This window comes from Camponotus floridanus, unplaced genomic scaffold (assembly GCF_003227725.1).
Source record: "Camponotus floridanus strain SB8 unplaced genomic scaffold, Cflo_v7.5 scaffold16, whole genome shotgun sequence".
Lineage (NCBI taxonomy): Eukaryota > Metazoa > Arthropoda > Insecta > Hymenoptera > Formicidae > Camponotus > Camponotus floridanus.
In genome coordinates this window covers 1,922,759-1,946,624 of record NW_020229281.1, presented here as the reverse complement: position 1 = coordinate 1,946,624, position 23,866 = coordinate 1,922,759, and the positions used below count along the sequence as shown (strand labels likewise).

The following is a 23,866-nucleotide window of genomic DNA, read 5'->3' as shown; positions in this document are numbered from 1 at the left end:
AATGGACAATTTTCTCGAAATCGACCCTCACGCATCACATATAATATAATAATAATGTCCGATTACTTTTACTCACTATCTATTGTATATCACGAAGATCTCAAATAAATATAGAAAACTCTATCAGAGATTGCCATCGATTATTGAAAATAGTATATTATATAATTATATCGATTTTTTATAATCGATCGGCATTATATAACCATTCATTTTTTATTAGATAAGGTATTGTTTAATAAGTACATTTCCCTCGATTGATTTTTTTTTTCGATTTTAGTCGATTTTTTCTTTAAAAGTTTCGAAATAAGGGGGCTTTGCTTTAAATTATCATCTCTCATGAAGAGAAAATCAACTTGATCAAAGAATTGTCAATGTAATAGAAGTACCCTTAATAAGACATATAGCAATTTAGTAAGATCAGCATGTCGATTCTGATAGCGAATTATTATGAGGATTTCGAATAATATTCAAAGATTACACGTATTATCGAAAATGATGATTGCTCATATTATTATATGTATGTATATCCGTAATCACATTTATATATATTAGAATTTCCATGACGTATTGAATAAAATATGTTATGATATATGAAAGAATACTCAATTTGGTAATAGTACAGAATTTCTTTAGTAATTTCGTAGAATTGCAAGCTATATAATCTTATATAATAAATATAAAGATACAATCAATCTTTATTTTATATAATCACTTGTAATCTTATAGAATTACCTGTAATTTTATAAAATCATCCGTAATTTTATAAAACCGGTAATTTTATAAAATCATGTAACAATGGATTTACCAAAAAGACTTGATTAATATTTCACTAACAATTTGAGATATTATAAACTCACTGAATATGTTTAATTTCATTTTTATCATATTTAACATATGTTTATCTGTATATATATATATATATATATATATATATATATATATATGCATAAATATTGACTTGTTTTAAATTTAAATTCTTTTATATTCACGTATTGAATTGTAAAAAAATTTACATTTTTATAAAATTTTATTATTTCTCTTTCCATTATTTTATACTATTCTATATTATTTTTTCTTATTTTTTTCATTTTTTATAATTTATTTTACTTTACTTAATTATTTATTTCTATTTCTATCTATCTATCATCACTCTATATACTTATAATCAGTTATTTTATATCTTTCTACAGTTTCTCTATCTGATTTCATTTGTGTCACGATATTTCGCATTCGAAAAAATCTGTGGATCGATAAAAATTGTCCTACATGATAATTAGCAAAGGCTACAGTTAATGTCTACAATATCTTTTTTGTTTGTTTTTGCGCGTTTCGTATTGTTTGCATAAAAAAATAGAAGAGAATAAAGAAATGCCCTACGTCCTCCCTCCTACACGTCTCATATGTAGTACAGTTTTATGTACGCTTTGTGAAATTAATTATTGAATTTCAAGATTATTCTTGTTAAAAAATCATTTCGTTAAAACTGCTAAAAAAACTGTTTTACTAAACAAAATTTTCCACTGAATTTGAAATAAAATTAAACGTGTAATATTCTCCTTTTTTGAAACAATTAATAATGTCGTAAAGCAGCGTAATAAAATAAAAAATAATACGATTAAAGTAAAATGACACATGTAATATGCTTTTTTAAATTACAGCTAATTTAATAATAATGATTATAATAGCATAAAAGTAACGTTAAAAAATAAAAGAATAATACATATAAAAATGTCAATGGACGTATCTACATGTATCTCTTTAAAAATCCTCTCAATGAGATAACGCATTACGCCAACGATTTACCCCACGTAAGTTCCACCTACGTAATTAAGCTCAGCGAACACGAAGCGAGGTTGATATATACTATACGTTATTTAGCGCGAGAAAATAACGTTAATTACCGTGACAGATTGCGTACAACGTGTGTATCACATGACGCTGATCAGAAGAACAGAGTGTTTTCGTCATATGCATAAATTTTATTAAACTGTGTAAATTTACAATTTAATAAGAAAAACAATCAAAGAAAAAATACCATGTGATAAGATAAATATATCCTTAATTTTCTCTTCTCATTAAGTCTTCTTATTAAAGATTAATAATTAATTTTATTAAACAAATCAAAATATCTTTGCTATAATTTTGAGATCAGTTTTTTTAATTCTGTTTATAATTTAATTTTAATTATTGAACAATAATTAAATATTTTGTCTTCTGATTGTTACATAACCAAAGTTTCTTTAACATAATGTTAAACTCTTTTATTTCTAATAATAACTAATTAAGGCAAATAAAGTATATAAAACTAAAGTCTATAAAGTATATAAAAGATAGAAAAAAATAAAAAAAGAATATATATACACAGTATAAAAATGTGAAATTGCTTTTGAATTGGTAGTAGTAGCAAGGGTAGAACGATAAATGTTTTGCGATAAGTTTGAGGAAGTGATATTGAATATACATTACCAGAGGAAAAAGGGAAGCCAGCAAGCTAGGAACGCCGACATAATGATACCCAGCGTTCTGGCTGCTTTCCGTTCTCTCTTCATATTGGTGCTATTGGTTATCGGCGGCTCTTCCGGTTGTGGATCAGGTGATGATTGGTCCACGGTCGGCAGAGAAGTTAGACCGGCTGAGATACCGTTTATCTGCAAATGTTTGTTTAATAGAGCGGCTGCGACTTTGCTCCTGAAACATAAATAACAGAATAAAATAGAATTTTATATTCAGTAATGTATTATATAATATATTTAGTAATAATAAAATTCTATGAAATATGATATAAAAATATGATATAAAAATATTATATAAAATATGATATAAAATTCTATGAAATAATTATGTAATAACTTTGTTAGAAAATATAAAATATATCTAAATATGTAGAGGATATAATATTGTGAGAAGTATAACATTTATCATGTTTTGCATGATATATTTTTCACATATCTTATTTTTATACTTCAATTTCTTAATATCTTTTTGAGAAAAGCTTTGATTCATATTTTTATTATATTCAAAAAATTTTATAAGAAAAGAATATTATCATTAAGTCATGAATTATCATTATGACTTTTGTTATATTAGATTATTATGTGTCAATTTATATTTAGATTATTTTTTGAATTACAATAATATATTAAATAAAATTTAATAAAAATATTATCCAGCATTAAAATTAAAATCCAAAAATATATAATATTTGTTGTCTTTCTTGAAAATTAAAATAATTTCTGAATTAAACCTAAAGCAATTCAATACTGAGATTATTGTATTGTATATAATATGCATTCGTTTTTATATATTTACGATAAAATAACATCTAACTAGAGATTTGCGCGCGTCATACACACTCGCTGCCGAGCGACAAATATTGTATTAAAGAGTTATTGGATTAAAGAGAAATAGAGAGAGGTTGATTCGCACGCACGCGATTTACCAACACGTTCATCGTTTTTGTATTTAATACTCAGGCAAACACAGCATCCAGTTAAACCTACATTCGCAGAAATTGAAATTTTAGAACAACAAAACAAGTGCAAACTTGGATTATATTAATAAATAGAAAAGAAGCCTTTTGATATGTGTTTTTTATTTAAAAAATATTTTGATAAAAACCTTAAAAATTTTTTTATTATATTTTGTAGTATATTTTATCCTATAAAAATTTGTTATTGAGTTTTTATTTAATCTGATTATATACAAATTTTACAGAAAAGTATAGTTACCGATATTTAATTTTTATGTATATTTAAAATATAATTTTTTTTTTACACTTTAAAAATATGTTTATTTTATTTTTATTTTTTTACTATCGATAATATTAAAGGAATGCTTATTAACATCAACAATGATTTTTTAAAGATATCATATAGAAAGAGACAATTGTATTTGTAATAAAAATTTTCATTCGAATAAAATTTAGAAAATGTTAGTAATCTAATTACGAATAAAATGCGGTAATATTAGAATTCTCTAACTTTAACTTACTAATTAGCATATTTTAAATAAGTAGTTTATAAATAAGTAGTTTCCCTCCCATTACACTGGAGCAGTGCAAACGCAATTAAACTTTAGTAGTTCATCGGCGTATCTCGTTATTCAGAAATTGAGATGCACCGCATGTAGATATTAATCCTGAACAAATATCTTCAGTATTCTCAACAAATAATATATTATAAATATACTTGCGTTATGCTGTACGAGTTATAAAAATTACTCTTTGCATAATTAATGGGAATCACAAAAACGCGAATGTTTTCTTCTTTCGCAATTATATGTAATGTGAAAGCTAAATTGAAATTCATATTTTATCGTTTATGAAAGAATAAATCCGAGAGAGATGTGATCTCTCGTAATTCGATAAACTGCTCAGACAAGCTAGTTCAATTAAAAAGTTCGAGACATTCGATTAACACTAGAGTTTCTATATTACTTCGGACTTCGGCAACCACGGCTTTTAACAAAAAGAGTATCGTACCAAGCCCTTGTTTCAGCTTCGAACTCGCGTTCGAAGTTACGCTCGTTCTCGTTACAGGCGTAAACTTGGAAGACGCTTCTCAGCTAAGCTTTTTTTTATGAACACTCACACAGAGAAAATAGGAAGAGGTAGGAGGAGAAAGTAGGAGGCTTTGGCTAAAACTAAATTCGATATTACATGAGTATCGAGAGATTGGAAACTTTTTAGGTTTGCGCAAATAAACGATCACAGCATTTTTGCTGATAAGAATGTTTCATCTCTTCGTTACTTTCGTCTATCGATTTATCATATTTAGAACGGGGTCTACATAATATTAATTCATGTTAGTTGCACTTACGAAAATTTAATTTTTAAAACAAAATATACCTCATTTGTTTAATCAAAATTATTCTGATGTGAATTATAATTGTTTTATGATTTTACATTTTTTCCTTGTTTATTTTAATTTGCTCAATTTTAATTTTACAAAAATCTTTAAATGCTAAATTTAAATGCAAGAATTTGACTAGACTGCAATTAATAAATAAATTTGCGCTTTTGTTAAACAACACATAGCATATTTATTTCTTCTAAAAAATCTATTAAAACTTGCATTCGCATTATAGTTTGAGCTAGAATATGCATTTAGCCACTGTATAATTATGAATCTTAGCACCAAGTTATGAATCTTACTTTATACGACGCAACTAGTCCCGCAATCGTAACTCGTGCGAAATAAGGTCGCAACGCTGGTAAAATATCTTTCGAAAGATTACGACGACAAGATCATTTATCGCCCGTCCGTTTTAATGTAGCCACATTTAGTAAATGTTCAAGAAATAATCCGGAAATGTGCACTTTAATATCACGTAAAACAGATACGTAAAAGGTAATCGTACAAATGTTTGGCTTACATATATTGAAACTCGATTCGTTTCTCATTTTACGTCATATCGTTTATTACTCTTCTTCTTTTTCCATTTTATTTCTTAGAAAATATTATATATGTTATAGATTATATTATAAAATATTATATATTAAATCATTATATTATTAAAGATATAACGAGATAAATTAAGAGTTTTTATTAAATCAAATCAGGAATTTTTTTTATTCTTAGAAGCAAAATTTCTTCTTGAAAGTTAATTTTCGTTCGTATTTTATAACAATTGAGATAATAAATATAACTTGAAACTTTAAAAAATGGGAGTATTTTCTTACCCCAATTTAAAAAATTACATCATTCTTTTTCTTTGCAAATTTTCGTTTATCATAAAAGCCCGTTTAAAATTTTCAGACGGGAAATCGATGGAATTCACATATGCATATTTATACATAATAAATGTGTCGGAAAGACATCGCGCGTTTTCCTCATAGATATGCAATATATATATATATATAAGTATATTATTTGTATACACAGGCGATGGGATGGAAAATCGGTCGGTCGATCGTGAAGGCGGAACGGACTGAGAATGAGGCTTATGATTGCGAAGCAAGGATCTAAAGCGAGGAATATGGCCGCAGAAAATAACGAAAATCGCTCGTAAAAGATGTTCGATGGCGTAATTTGAAAATATAGAGTGTCCGATAAATGATAATATATAACCGTAAAAAAGTTTAAAGTAGTAAAAAAATTTAAAGTGAGAAAAAAATGTAATCAGATATAAAATCTATAGTAAAATTATAGTAAAATATATAACAATAAATATTTAATTTATATATGTATGTACATGAGAAAATATACAATAGGCAAATAACTGGTATAAATATATATAAAGTGAATATAAAAATGAATATCTTTGATTGCATAATTTTCCGAAAAAAATAATATTATCTATTTATTTGTTTATTTAAAATATTTTAAGTAGAAAAAAGACGTAATAAATGTTTTTTTATACATCTTGTATTTTGAATTCAGCAAATAACGCATAATGAATTCTCAGAAATCGTATCTCACGAAAAAGTTCACATTTAAATTTGGTAAACTGTAAGCTCACGCACAGTAGAGAAGTTAGAGTGGAAAGCTTCCTCCAACCTTTACTTTGATCATACTCGACCGAAACTTTTTGCAGATTAGATTATGAGTTTTCTTTGATGCGGGTATTTTTGTCTTTTTCGCGAAAACAAGTCTCTGATTGAAGCAAGATGCTTTCCGATATCAACATAGGAAGAAAACAATAAAATTTAACTTATATTTTCGAAAAGTTTTAAAGCCAGGATGATGCCGTACTGATATAACATTAGCTAGATTTCATCATTAAAACGATGATAAAAAAGTCGTTATATATCTTAGACTTTAATCTAATGGATTATTTTAATAAATTTAGAAAGAAAGAATCTTCTTTGTTTTAGAAATGTTACAGATTTAAAAAGTATAAAAATTAATGATTCTTATAATTTTTTATTTGTAGTTTTACTACATTGTATAGAATAGAAGACGTAATTTATTTTTAAAAACACCTTGCTTTGTTATTTTGCTTTGTTTTCTATTATTTTTTATTATTATATTGTTTCATTAGATCTTTGTGTTTTAAATATTACATCAAATTGTAGATTGTTAAATTATAGATTTTTATTCAAAATTTTATTAATTTATTTATGGCTTCATTTTTTTCTAATATTTTTTTATCAGTTCTTTAAATTATATACTTAAACTATTCAATTAAATAACTTTGAAAAATTCTGTACTATTTTGCTTTTTATCATTTTGCGAATGTATCGCACTGGTATTTTAGCTAACTGCTTCGGAGCAGTTTGCTACGTTTCGAGGCTTTCCGAAGGAAGAGCTTATCCCGACTTAAACAAGTGCGTCGCAAACTGTGCCTCGCCTCGTCTCCTTTCAAACATACATATCACAGTCCGTCCCACGTGCGCTATTTGCAATTCTTTTCAACAAATCTTTACGTCGCGCGCGTCCTAGTTTCCGTCACTAGCCTCCGGTACACATCTCGACGAAATTCCACATCCGCACATACAAACACACATTGCACAAGTTCATATTATTTCGAGGACTTATCTGAAGATAGCAAAGTAGGCCGCCTGGAAATTTTATGTGGTGTGTTTAAAAAAAAATCGCTCTACAATATAATTGCACTATCTACAATCATGCGCATTCGAATGTAATAAGCTGATTTTTATTACATTCTCTTTTAATACTATTAAATGTACATATCATGGATAGCAGAATAAAATTATTTTTACAGTGCGAAAAAAATTAATTTTCTTTGGTGAGATAATTTTACTTCAAAAACCCGAAGTATCGTTGTAAAATATTTTAATAACTGTAATACAATACGAATGAAAATAATGTATTCTGTTATAAAAACTTTGTAATACTTTAATAATACTTTGTTTTTTTTATATAAAATTATTTTTTAAAACTAGTCGTATATCAATATCTCTTTTTTTATTAAAAATCATAATATATTTATAATAAATGTATATATATATATATATATATATATATATATCATATAACATATATATTTACAATGTATATAAATTTAGTATAAAATTATAATAAATTTATCGAGATATTTACAACAAAAATTAAAAATTTTTTTACGATTCAAAAATAATATTTTAGAAAGACTAAATAAACGATTTAAATGTATATTGAGAAGAAATTATCTAATATACTTAAGTGCAAACTATTCGCAATACTACTAGTATTACAATTTATATGAAATGTGTGTTAAGCAGCCTAGTTATACTTCATAGTTAGTTTAGTGCGTAGTAATAATAGTAGTAGTAATAATTATCACTTGTTAGCGCGATAACGAACGCTTCACGATGTCGAACAACAATCTTCATCGTTGCCATTAGCGATAATCTTGCGTAATTGAACTTCGATAATCCTGCGATGTACAATCCTGTTTAAGATCATTCATTATTAAAGTCATTGTTTATGACTAGCAAAATTGTGTTATTAGTCGATAATCGTAATTGGTATGATCCAAAAACCGAAGAAAGAAGTTATATATACCAAACTATCGAATATGTAGTGAAAAATAAAATAAAACTTTCATAACAGTTTTCTTTTGAGTTATTTATATGAATATATATTATGAATTTTTATATTTATATATAAATATGTAATAACACACACATACAATATGTTCACATTTCATCATCGTCAATTTTTTACAAAGTAATTTTTTCCCGATGATTTTTCTGCTCACGAACACGTATTTCAGGACTCGATTGAAGTAACAGTAATCATAGTCGTACGAATGTTTCTTCAATGGACGAAAAGCGGATACCACGTGAGCTTGGAAATTGCCGAGCGACATCGGAATTGCTAAAGCGATTTCATCGCCAATTTCAAAGCAAGGAAGAACGTGTGATATCGTAACATACATATTCCAAACGGAGGAAATAGCGACCGATATTCGAAGACTAAAATCGGTCTGTTACCGATTCGAATTGAAAATGGGATAAATTGAATAGAAAATAGGCCATTTGGGATGGTTTCACAACTGAAAGTCTGCCCCGCCAAATATTATCCTCCCGATTTCTTATGAATACACATGTATATTATTTGTATTGTGTTTTTATGTAAATAACGATTTTGAACACTTTTCCTTAACGGGATAAATAAGTCATTCAAATATCAATACAGTTTTGATCCGATTTTTCTGCGAATTTTTATTTGTTATATTATGAAAAATCATAATTTTTTTTACTTGCTATTGAATTAGTAATTAATATCTTTAGAAATTTCTCAAGTAGAACATTTTTAATTTTAATTAATTGCAATAGATTGTAAAGAGAGTAGAAAGAACATGATATTTAAAACGTGGAAAAGAAGATAATCATGATGAAGCATAGCTTTACGAAGTCAAGAATCTTTTAAGGAATTTAATAAATCATTAATCCTAAAATAATCTTTTATAATGAGAAAAGCGAAATATAAGAGATAAGAGAGGTTTATAAAAAACGAAATAAAAAATAAATTATTTCACGGATTTTTAATCTAATGTTATAGGAAAATTATTTAAATTTATTATGAAAAATAAATTACTTATACATTTTAAAATTAAGTTATATGTATATGTAAAAGATTTTTACAAAGTAATAGAAAAGTGAGAACGTTTTATATTCCATGGAAACCTGATATTTAGTGTTAGCAGAATTTTAGCTTTTGAAAGAGCGCCGTTGGATTTTTTTACGATGAAGATGGGGATATCCGAGGCTCAATTACTGAAGATTTAAGCTAAAACGCTTTGCCTTCGAGAAGAGAACCTTGATAATCCTTTTGACGACGAACGTCAAAAGCCAATTTGCACACGTCTCCGATTGCTGATGAACTTCATTGGTTCGCAATTCAAAGACTGAAAGAAATGAGATTTGATTTAAGAAGCGCATGGCAGTTTTCTTTCGCAACGGGATTCTTCAGTTTTAACATATCAAAGAGAGCGAGAAGCACATCTGCATTTTCCTCTCGCTTGTTTTTATTTCGGAAAGAAGCTGCTCTATCGTAAAGGCAACGATTTACCGAGAAGATTGCGAGAGATAAAATTCGTTTGAAATTCAAAACCGCTGGAATTGATAATAAAAAAAAGAATAAATTATCAGGATATTTTTTACGTACAATTAATTTTTTTCAAGAATTATTTTTTTAAAGTAGAAAAAAGATTGTTTTTTTAAATTCATAAATTAAAATATATATTTTTTTATAATATTAATAATAATATAATAATTTATATTATTGGTTTAAAAGTAATGAGTATGTGTGTATTTATACATGTATTTATACACACAAAATTATTATACATTAAATATTTCAAAATCTCTAAATTAAAAATTTCTTTCTATTGAAAAGAATTAAATTAATGTTTATCAATACATGATAAAAATATATAATACTACATAAAAATATAAATAAGCGTATGATTTGCGGAGAGCTGCTATAATAATCATCAGTTTTACTCAACGTCGATCAAACTCAATCACGTTAATCTCATGCATCAGACAAAATTGGTGAACTCTTGATGACACGCGTTATTATCGAGTGGAAGCTGACGTCACCGCATGTCTGACCGCAGCCGAGTATCTTCTACTTGTGACTAACTAGATATGACAGTTTCGATCAATCCCTAAAACTTATATTTCTCATCTTTTTTCTTATAAATTTCGCAAAAATTTTAGACATATGTATCCATCAGATATATTTTTTTCTTAGCTGCTTATCTTTCAAAAAACATAATTTTTAAATAATTCTGTACAATAATGATCAAAGATAAGGACTTATGACGAAAAAATTAAGTTTTTTAACATTTAATTTTATTATTTTGATGAATACGAAATTGATTTCCAACAAAGAATTTTTTTTTAAATAGTTTGTTGCAAGTTTTCTAATTAATTTTAATTATCTATATTTAAGTTTATAGGATTTGGTATAAAATATTATTTTAAAACTTCTAAAGTTTAAATTTTTAATTTTTAGACAAATAAAATAATTTATTGATAATACTTTTTATAAATCCAGAAATATTTAATAATAATAATAATAATAGTAATAATAGAAATAAGAGAAAAATAGCTCTCAAGAGATTCGTCTAGAATCTGCAGAGACAGTGCTTAATAATAGTTTCGAAATGCGCGTGTGATTATTGCATAACAATATTAATGCCTGTTTGAGACTATTAGCAGCAAAGGGTGCATGTATCAGTATGCCTAACTTAATCTTCAGTGGTCATCAGACTGTGCAAATAGTTATAGTCAAGCATGTGCTCCGTTATATGCTAGTCGCAACTGCTGCAATTGCAACTCGAAACATGGTGCTCTAAGAGGAAAGTTTCAAAGCGGACACGACGAGATTGTAATGAGAAACTGTTAGCCAAGAATAAAGTTTTTATATTGAATATATATTTCAAAAAGGTAGAGAAAATTTGGCAGGAAATTTATCCTAATGACATTAACATTAGATATAGATAAATAGATTTATCTTGAAATAGATTTCAAAATAAGTTTTGTGCTTTAAGGAGCATATATTTTTTTATTAATTTATCGATAATAATAATTTATAAATAAGCTTCTCTTAAAGATATAATAAGTTTAGTTATTAATTTTATTTATTATATTTTTATTTTATTCCAATTTTTGATCTTAATCTTTCATGTCAACTATTGAACTTTTTGTAATCTTTTTTAGAAATTAAACAAAATATTATAATATACTTTAGGTATAATTTGCGATTCTACGTTTTCATAATTCGCGACTTAAAATAATTATTTTTTAAATATTAAAGAAGTGCAACGTAATCTAATTTTATCAAACGATTTCAAATCGCTGGACCAATCTTCTTCCGGAAAAATCTTACGCAAGCTGTCGTTCTTTGCAGGATTATATCCTTTTAGGATAAGACGGGGAAAAGTGAAGAGTAATAAGAGTGACAAGAAAGACAGGCTTCGAAGTAAGTAATAATCCCTTAGATTAAGGCCAGGAGCTGCTAGATAACCCTGGAAAGTTCAATTTCCAACCGCTAAAAGAACCATCTCCTTCCTTCTCTTCTTCTCTCTCTCTCTCTCTCTCTCTCGCTAATTCGTAAAAGAGATGGAACTTGCGAGATGGAATTCGCTTGTAAAAGAACGTTCTAGGGTAATTAAACATACAACCGCTGTCAATTTCTTCTCTCTCTCCCTCTCTCTCTCTCTCTCTCTCTCTCTCTCTCTCTCTCTCTCTTTCTCTCTCTCTCTCTCTCTTTTTACAGATACTCTTTTATTATAATATAATGTATAAATTATATGACATATAATAACAAAAGTAATTATGCAATATTTAACATTTATAATTAAGTTCCCATTTGTGTCAATCACAATATTTGAGAATATTTAATAATTTAATACTTGTTTTCTCGAGAGTCAATCTTTGTCAATTTTATTTCCAATTTTGATATACATAAATTCAATTATATATACTATATTTATATATACTATATATATACTATATATATTTAATATATTATTGTTGAAAGAATTCACATTTTATTTTTATAAATTAAATAAATTAAAGAAAATTAAGTATTTAAATTTTATCTTATAATGTTCTCTTGTAAATACATAATGTGTTTGTTTTGTTTGAAACATAGTTAAAGTTCCGACATTTAACAAACCAACCAGAACTTTAAAATGAGGCCTCATTCTGTGTTTGCATGGTTCTTTCACATTGTCGACAATAACGAAAGCTTCTCTTTGTTTGTTTCATTCTAGTGGAAAAGACAAGAAATAAGAACGAATAGTTTTAAATTCTTTGTCTCAAAATATATAACAATATTCCTCTATTAAGTTATTACATCAACAAAGATAAATTAAAATGTTATATTAATAACATAATAATAAATTTAATTAATAAAAATATTAAAAGTTTTTTTTCTACATAAATCTTAGATAATGCGTTCTTAATCGAATCATTTTTAATGCTATTTTTTCAACTTTTTTTATATAAAAGTCGCAGTTATTATAATTTTTATTATTCTCAGAGTCGTGTTTATTCTTTCATGTCTAAAATGGCGCAATGCGCGATGGTTATAACGAGTTAAATTACAAGTTAAACTCATGGCGATCGTGCAAATCGCACTTGAAGAGATATAATCACTGGATATATAATCAGCAAAGATCAACATCGCGTGTAACGGTTTATTTGCGATGTTATTTGGGATCCATAAATCCACATTTTCATTCGAAACACTGAGGTATGATTCACAGTCGGGGGATAGATAGTCGTGTGTCTGCACCTGAAATTCGGACCTGGTCCGAATAGGATGGTCTACGACGGTTAGATTAATGGCGATGTGTCAAGCGCGCAGAATTACATAACAAGTTCATCCCAAGGAGAAACGGGATGGAGATTACTATAACAATTTAAAACGCTTCGCTGTAATTCTCGCAGCAGTCTTAATCCGCGAGTTAACTTAATCCTTAATAAAGAAGGATTGTTGGACTAAAACTCGCCCACGTCGGAGAAACCACAATCTAAAAATCGATCTAATGAAGAAAATATAAATTTTCTTTCTAATGCATTTTTTATTCATTTTTTTATTAAGTTTGTTATTTATTTCTCTTATTAAGCTTAAAAATTTCTTTCATTTTCTATGATATTAATTTTAAATAAATTATTAGTTTGCTTTTGTTTAGATATGACATATCTTTAATTACTTCAGTAAGTCTGTTATAAAAAAAATTCATAATAATGGGTTGTAAAACTTAAACCAATTAGATCGCATTTTTTCGCAGAATTTTCTATGGTATCTCGTTCCCGCCGGAGTTAGATTTCACATTGCCGTGGTATAAATTTCTGCGGAATTTAAAATGCAGGTCAGGCCAACCGAAGACGAAGAGTAGAGCGAAGAAATTCAATTACACCTTTTCGCATCGTTTTTCTTCCATTTTTTTCGTTTTCTGTTCTTTCTTTTTCACAAACGGTTGAACGCAATCGTGATGTCTAAAATAAAGAAAGGTGAAGAAGGCTATCGTTTTCATAACTCGCGTTTCGTTTCTACGAAAATCGTCCGTAAAGAAGAACAATTTATCGACAGCAATTAAATCGGTTGAAAATTTCTTTTTCTTTTCCTGCCTTTTTTCCGCAGCGGCGATAAAAAATCTTTAACAATGGAAATTGATCGCACAAATCGGTCGACATTCATTTTGAAATATCGAGTGAATTTCGGAAATCTCTTTTTTGATATTGCAGAATTATTAGTCTACATTCTTTTTCTTTCTCTCTCTCTATAATTTGTTAATAATATTCGTATTCCCTGACGCGCAACTAAATTACAACAAAAACTTTGACAATAATAATAAACTTTAATAAACATAAATTTTGATTTTTTGTAGAAATAATAAAAGCAAATGTTATATTCTCTAAACTTTGATGAAAGATAATTGAAAGAATGCTAGCAACTTATATTTAAATTTTTTCCTTATATTTGTATGGACCGTTAAAAAATATTACTGACAATGAGTCGAGACTTTGCTGCCGCAATTTACATAACTCTTGTCGAAGTTGCGCGGGATCTATATTGTTCGCTACACACAGTTGTTGACTACACACAGTGGTCTGCAGCTTCAAGTTTCGAGACACAGCTTGTCCCGAAATTGCATTGAAAATTTAGTGAGCTGCACTGTGTTTACACGTCCACCTTTACATTATGAATAGCATTGTTTGCGGGTAAATAGCTAATAATTTTTGAAAGCTAATTTGTAAAGGAAAATTTGCCTTTCATCATTTTATTTATTTTGTCAAGAAATTAAATAAAATAATGTATATATATGTTAAAGAAAAATTGAATTAATTGTAAAATATTTAAAAAATAATCATGATACAATACAGAAAAAGATAAAAAATAAAATAGAAATGAGAGAAGTTTATCTGCATATTATCTATGTGCTTAATTTAATCAGTCAAATTATATTCTTTGTATCTTCATATGAAATCTTTGTAATGTGTTGGTAATTAATGATAAAGAGAAATATAACTATTGCGATATAAATATTAGATAAATAGATGGATAGATAGAAGATTCAAAATCGGTAATCGCAAGTCATTACGAAATTTACCATACGAATTTCGAAGTTTTGTCCAAATAATACTATAATTATATGAACATATATATATAATTAGGGTGTACTTATCCGTGCTCGGTTTAATTAACCAACTTGGATGTATCGCACGAAGTTCTAATTGCACTTGTGGGCGTTACATATCGATTACTCAAGTACCAGCTATCTTGATATATACCAAAGGATAAAAGTGTACAAGCGAACCGGAAATACTTCGTCTTGCTGGGAGCGCATTATCCGCGCTCTTGCCTGTTAATTAAAACTTAACAGGATGCTGCAGCACGTACATCGCGTCGTATTATGCAGCTCTACGTAATAGTGCACTTAACTCGAAATAGATTCCACGGTACCAGGCGCTTAAGTGCAAGATTAACGTCCCACATATCGAAATATGACATATTTATTGTACATTTTTACGGTAGTTATTTTTTAGCTTATATTACTTCATCCATATTGTTCAATTTCGTTAGTAATCAACAGTAAACAAAATATCGAAAGTCGAAAGTTCTTTTTTTTCTAGTGCTTGTAAATTCTCAAATATTATCATTTCATTTAATTAACATCCGTAATCTAGTTAGTTTTTTGCAATTTATTTTATTACCATTGTTTTTCTACGTTCATATTTTTGCCAAATCTGTTTAATAAGTTAAAAATAATTTTTAAAAATTGCAAAATTTAATAAAAATTATGAAATTTAATAATTAATAAAATATACTGTGAAATTGTGTTATATATTTTTCTATCTGCGTTGCAAAAATCTCCTAAATATTATATAAATAAAATAAAGTGAATAAAATTTAATTTAAATAAAGAATTAAAAATCTATTTGAATAATAATAACTTCTGACAGAACAGAAGATCTTGTTTTACTCCTGTCAAAAGCGTTTCCACGCGCACTTGTGGCGGTTTATTCGTTTTAAACTCAAGCATTCCTTGTACCCTTTTACAATGTTGTACAAGTTGATGAGTTGTTGCAAATTAAAGACAGAAAAATTATTAGAATTTGTGGCGGACAAAAGATATTCTCTTTTACTTTAAGAAGGTTTGTATGTGGAATAAACTTTCATAAAATTTGCTTGTCATAAAAAGTTGATCTTAGATTAAAGATATGCGTAAAATTTTATCATTATCCATCATGTTTGTGCCGATGTTGTTTTCTTATCGAAAATTTTTAATAAAAAAAAAATATGTGCGAAGCAAAAATGTACTATATTATCTTGGACAATGTAATGACATTTTTTTACTTAATATTAAATTTTATTAATTTTTTAATAATTTTAATATTTTTCTATTGCATTTTATATTTTATTCACTATAAAGTATTATCTTCTATTTCATTATTTTTTAGTTTAATTCTTATTTTAGTAAATTTATTATATAATTATACAAACTATATTTTATTATGAAATTAAGATATATTATTATTAAGTTTTTTCATGCTTAATCGAGTTATATACAAGTTATGTATATTCCGTAAAAATTGTTATTTATGAATTAAATATTATGTTATATAGCTAAATATACTGCTCGATTTATATTAAAATAAAGTTTTGTTTAAATATCTTTTTATTTTATCAAATTTTTATTCGAAAAAAAGAAAAATAAAACTATCTACTCTTTGTTATTTATTATTTGGAAGGATTTCCCTTGTCTATTGCAAATAATTTAGTTTTCTGGAAGTTTGATCTCAAGACAGGAAATCTCTAACACGTGACCATCTGCTGAAGCCAGATCAAACTTCTGAAGGCTTTAATATATTCTTTTATATCCTTTATTCCTGAATCCTTTCATGAATAATCGTTGCTCAATAAGATAAAAAGACCGAAATTATTTTGAATTTCGACAATTAACCAAAAAAGACATCGAGGAAATCGATTTGTAGTATCTATTTAAAAAGATGTAAGAGAGTCTTGCCAATATCTGTTTCAATGATAAATCTTTTTAATGAGTTTCAAAGATAGTTATCAACAGAATATTATAGCAAAGATATAATTTATTAATATAAAAAACATACTAATAATAAGTATACAATATAAAAAAATTAAATTAGTGAAAACATTAAAAGCTTAGAAATTGGAGTCCTACAAAAAATATAATAATTATGCAATATTTTAAATAATTTCAACAGCACTTGGAACTTATTTATTTTTATGTTTAATGAAATATTTATAATATAGAAGCTTTATTTAAAATATCTTACAGCGTTATGTAAATTTTACATTTGTTAACAAAGAATCTCGTGAATAAAAAAGAAATAAAATATTAGATTAGTAAGAGAGCAATAAATTAATTAAATATATAAATATATAAAATAAATATATAAAATAAAATTTTAAATAATATATATGCTAATTTTTTAATAATATAAAAATTTAATAATATAAAAAAAGAAAAATATATGTGTATTAATATCTTTCTTTTTTATAGACAATCTGTTTAATCATTATCATACTTAATCAGATTAAATAAATTATAAATCTCTCTCTCATAGTACGAAATCTTTTTTCTTTACTTTTTTTATTCTTGTCGTGTAAACTATATGACACAAGCGTGATCACAGAAGCGGAAGGAGAACGGTGTTTCGCGGTGTGACAAAATTACCAACTTTAAGCTGCTACGGCTGTCACGATCTTTCGTGGAAATCATTTTGCGACGGGAATTGCATGTTGCTGCTTGCGCAACATGCTGCTACTGTTACCAGCTTTATCAAGATGCAGGCACGTAGAAAATGGCATTTTAGCTATCGTCGATAATGCGATAACGCGCGCGCCTTAACGAAAATGGCTCCACCGTCGTGAGAGCTAAAGAATTTCCATAATATTTTGCACGTATGCATATAAAAATATAACGACAAATGCAAGCAAAAATATTATCATTACCGTTATATATTGATTTATTTATTTAAATTTATTTTAATATTTTGACATTAATTTATTTATTAACTTATTTATTTAATAATGATTTCTTATTATTTGAACTTATTAGTTTATCATTTTTTTGTGTCACGTATATGCTCTTATTACTACAATATTCTGATATTTAATCACATGACGAATCCATAATATAAAAAAAGTAAAATTAAAACATGTTAAATTTGATATAAATAATGTCTTCTATGCACGAAGAAAACTTTACACGAAGCCAATTTACAGCCTTGACCTAACAAAGTGCATTAATCTGGGAAGTCGCGAAAGTTCAGGAAGCTCCCGAAATAATGAAGTAAATGCTCGTTGAAATTCCGGCCGGATCGTCACTTTTGGTCCACAGTTTTGTGCTACTTTCTAGCTGGAAAATTTATTGAGGATCGAAAGAGAAAGAGAGGACCGTTGTTGAATAATGGATGCTAGCCATGTCTTATCGCGTTCGTCATTATTTACCATTGGTTCGTTAAAGGAGAGACAGTAGAAGTGACTTTCCCTAACTTCCTAAACCCCTAGATCTAGATGCTAGATCCAATTCCAATTGCTCAATTGAGGAGGATTGAAGTACATTTTATGTAATTGTATGTACCATAATATATAATATAATATATATAATTATTTAATGATATACAATTATAAACTAATATATTTCTAATTTAAATATATGTATAGAGATGTTATATATTTTTTTAAATATATTTTTATGTATATTTTATATATATTTGTTAGATATTTCTTTATATTTTTATAATTACTTTTTTATAAAATTCAATGTTGACATAAGAAATACTTGGAATTAGAAAGTTATATTCATAAACTTAGAGCGTTCTTTCTTGATGGATGAGCACTTTGGTGAGCGTATTACGTATGTCGATTTTCAATATCAAGCTTAGGAAAGATAAAAATACAATAGATACAAAAATCGAAACACAATACAAAAGATTGCTGCACAAAAAGGAAGCACTCGTGCTCTCAATAGAGAGGATCTACGAAATATAATAGAAATCTACTTATCAAATAAAGTGGAGAAAATCGATGCTGGTATTTCTACTTCTCAATTCCTTCCTCTTAGGAATGTTTTCTCGTGTTATAGAAGTTATTATAACATATATATATATATATATATATATATATATATATATATCATTAAATTTATATTTTACTTTTAATATTTGACATTTAATCTTTATTGTTAAATAATGACGCAAATTGCTTAATATTTAATATTTAATCGTTAGTTAATTTTTTATTATTAAATATTATTTAAAATTATTTTACGTTTCTCGAGAAATTCATCAAATGAAAGTTGAGGTTCTCATTACAAATAATTTTCTTCGTATTTCATATATTTTTCTGAAACTTTACTGTATCTCCAAGATTTCGCTCTCTGCTTTCTTTTCATTTTTTTATTTTCTTCCCTTTTGCTGGCTAAGTGATCCCGGCTTCTGAATTCTCTATAATATATTTTCAACAAAAATACCTCACTAGCACATTAATATAAAACATATGATATTCTATATTTAATTTATATTTAATTTTATATTTAATTTAATTTATAATTTATATTTTTATTTAAAAGAATTTCATTTCAAAAATATATATAAATATAAGCAAGAAGGAAAGAAAGGTGATTGTTTTTTAACAAAACTTTTAGTAATAATTTTTTATTAAATTCTCTCTTAATTATTGAACTATTTTACATTGAAAATAAAAAAATTTGTGTTTTTGTTATCAAGAAATAATATTCTAACCAAAGCATTCATTTATTTCAGAAGGATGTATATAGAGTTATTCCATTACCAAGCTGTGAAACGTACTCCCAACAGTAAATATTATATAACAGAGAAATCCGTTGGAAAAGTAGCAACTTTATTTGCAAATATAATTTTACCGCGTATCATTGTTGTCGGAAATACGTGTTTTCGATTATATTGCCAGCGGCGATATACACTCCGGTAAAATTAGTTAACTCTCAGTTCTCTTATTTACTCGATTAATGAAACAGGATATGAATAACAGACTTCTATCGTTCTTTCTTTATTTATCTTCTTCTATCTTACTTTATTTCTTCCTATCTCTCACTGAGAAAATTTCCATTTATTTACACCTCTCGTCTTTTTTTATCTTTTCATTTTACAATTAACGCTTTATTTTATAAACTTTGATATATAAATAACATAAAGGTGAAGTGTGAATCGTATATATAAAAGAATCACATATTGACATAATAATAAGATAAATTAAAAATAAGAAGAAAATAAAAATATGATATAATCGACAAAAATTATTTAACATAAATTAATATCATGACACACATTTTATCACTCTACAACATTATTATTTTATGACAATCTAATTTTAATAGAATTATAATATTAAATTTTTCTATTATATATTTCATTTATTATCATATATTTATAATTGAATATAAATATATTTATAATTGAAGGCAAGAATATTTGAAGCAGTTTTTAAAGATTTTTCAAAGAAAGAAAGGGAGTGAGAAAGACAAATTATAATTATAATTAATTAAAATCTATTATCTTTTCTTCTTAATAATTACAATGCTGGTTATCACACATCAAGAAAATCATTGGACTAACATTTCCAAAAGAATAAGAAATAAATATAATTAATTACACAATTGTTATAATTAATAGTTATTAGTTGTTATAATAATATACATTCCAGGAGTAAGTTAAATAAAACTACATAAATATTTCTATAAATTAATAATAAATTAATTATTTTTTAAATGCAAAAATGCACTAATTGAGGAGAAAGAATGATAAAAAAATAATTAAATTAATAATTAATTTAAATAAATCATAAATAAACAATTTATAATATTCAACTAATAAGTTTAATAATTAATTAACTTACATGTGTGTGTGTGTGTGTGTGTGTGTGTGTGTGTGTGTAAAATAAATTTATAATTCTTCTTTTTTTCATTCCTTTTAATAAAAAATTTATTTATCCCCTCAAATTCAAATAATTCTTATTTAAAGGAATTTATTCATTGAATAAATCCGTCATTGCAGTTTCGTATCTTATTCGAAAGCTGTACCATTTGTACACACAGAAAATTACTAGGGCTTGCGTATCGTACGTATATACATATATAGTGTTGAGTGTTGAATACAACAGCGGATGTAAGCGCTGCAGTTCGATTGTGCATACATATATTGTATGTTTACGGCTGTTTCGCGCCGAATGCATCACGGCAACTGGAATGAGGATTTGGGAGGCTGCAACGACAAAGAGAAATATGGCACAACCGACATGTCGTTTTCATAATATCATTTTATAATATTGTTCGTACAATAAGAAAATGTTATAAGGTTATAGCCATGGTGACATAGATATGACGACTTCCAAATATATCACGTGGATATATTAAATCATTTGTAGATATCATAAACATTTATTTTATAAATTAGATGGGCCCATTTAAAAGAAATTCAAAATAATAATAAAGCTGGGTACATAAAATGAAATTATTAACGGCATGAACGAATGCCATACTTCACATTGCAATGGAGCAATTTTAAGCAGCAGTTTATAATGTTTTGTGATCAGTGTAACAGTATTGGTTGTCAAAAATCGAAAATTTCTCGTATGATCATCATTTGTCCGATAATATAATTTGACCTTTAGTAGCAGAATATTAATTTTTAACAAACAAAATAAAATACCAATGAATAAAATACTAATGAATACTAATAAAATGTGAATAATATAATCATGAATAATAAATAAATAAATTTTATTTTACCTTTACATTTATCATTATTTTTATTCTATTATACATTCCATTTTTTATTTTTTGAGAGATTCATAATGCTCTAATGTTATAGAGAATCCGCGATAATATTTTTATTTTTTATTCTATTATATCTTTTACATTTTTTTAGAATATGGGCATAAGACTATCTGCAAAAATAAATTCTTTGAAACATGAATTTTATAAATATCCTATTTTTACTTTTTATCTCGAGAACATCACGGATTTGAAAGAATTAACTTGAACTTTTAGTAAAACCGCTTTTTCCGTTTTTTCTGATGTTCTGTTTCAGTGTTGCATATTAGTTGCGGCTTAGGCAGCTTTCACGTGACTCTTCTATTGCGAAACACGATCTGGCAATTTTGCAGTAGTGGTTTTTCGAGTGTCGCGCAATTGTCAAATTACTCCATTTGTAATCGAATCTAGATTTGTGAGGGAATCAAAAAAGAATTATTTCACTTTCCAATAAGTTGCTTAATTGATGATCAAATAATTAATTAACAGTCTAATTAATTAAGTAATTATTAATATCTAATTAATAAGCTAGTTAATAACAAATAAAATTTTTAAATTATTATTGAATGTTAAATAATAATATAAATTAAATTTTTGTATCTATTGGAGAAAAATGTTACAGGATGAAACTTGCATATTACTTAAAACTTTCCATGTCGTCTAATATATGATATGATTATTTCATTATATATATATATATATATATATATATATATATATATATGTATAATGAAATATATATATATATATATATATATATATATAATGAAATTTTTATTATTTTAAAGAATCAAAAATTGTATACATATCGATTGGATTCGTGCCGTTCAATTGTGCAACGAGCTTTTGTGGCTAAGAGCAAAGCTTTCGATCCTTGGCAACCAACGCCGTTTCATTGACCACAAACACTGCAAACTGCAGCTTAAGGTTGCTTCGTTGCAATTTGGAGCATGGCTCTCTTGTTCGCGCCGTTAGTAACTATATATCTCGCCTACATATTTCGCTCTACTATTTACTTTAGATTTTTTTGGATGACCCTAGCTGATATATAAAATAAATGTACATTTGCTCCTATTGTTCAATTAATTATATTTGATATTATATTATTAACGAAAATATACAATAATTTTCTTTTATTGTAAAATTTCTTATAGTAGCAAAATATATTTTATATGATGATATGTTATGTTAAGAGAAAACAAAAATTGTACAGAAATCAATTTATACGTTATTCATATCAATTTATTATATATTAAGATTGTATAAAATTTTTTAATTTTTAATTAAATTTTATCGCATTTAAATTATTCTATGTTTTATGTATTTAGATACATTTTATATACACATATATATTATATTCTTATATAATATGTCTTATATATATGTTTTATATATTATATATGTTTTATATATTATATATGTTTTATATATTATATATGTTTTTATACTTATTGTTATCTAAATCAATTAATTTTAATGGAAATTACAAAATAGCTAAGATATTAAATATTATTTTTTAATATTTAATTTTTTGCAATTTATAATTATTAATGAATAAATCAAAATATTTCAAAAATGTCTTATTTTGAAAGTGATGCACATATGCAATATAAATATAATATTAATTATTATTACATAAAACTAAAAGGGAAATATTTATTAACATCTTTCAATATTATGTTATCAATATATTTAATAATTTCTCTGTGAAAGATAAAATTATTAATTAATTTAATTACGGGAGATATATTATATATATCTATCGATCGCGAGAGATAACTAATATGAGAGATAACTAATATATAAATATATCGAATCAAAATTGCTTTGATATTACGTGATACGCTTTTGAAATAAAATGTACATATGAGAGAAAATTTATAATAATTATGCGATAATAATACTTTATAATTTCCTAATAAATTATAGACAGTACGTAATGTGATAAGAAATTATCTGTAAGAGTATGATTATATATAATATACGTGAAAGAAACCTGACAAATGCTCTAATAGGAAGCCTGTTAAATTTGGAGAGAAGGAATCGATGAAACGACCGCGAAAATCACAAGAGAGATGAATTGATTAATTAAAATATTTCATGCAAAAGGATTTAATATGCA

General features: G+C 26.2%; 1 protein-coding gene across 3 annotated transcripts in view; it reads right to left on the bottom strand.

The window, feature by feature from the left end:
• Nucleotides 1-23,866, bottom strand: part of LOC105255818 (octopamine receptor beta-1R) — a 53,257-nt gene that overhangs the window by 4,605 nt on the left and 24,786 nt on the right. For all 3 annotated transcript variants that reach the window (XM_025407023.1, XM_025407022.1, XM_025407024.1), the window contains one exon: nt 2,467-2,688. In XM_025407023.1, the coding sequence (XP_025262808.1) occupies nt 2,467-2,688 (222 nt within the window). The remainder of the gene's footprint in view (nt 1-2,466; nt 2,689-23,866) is intronic.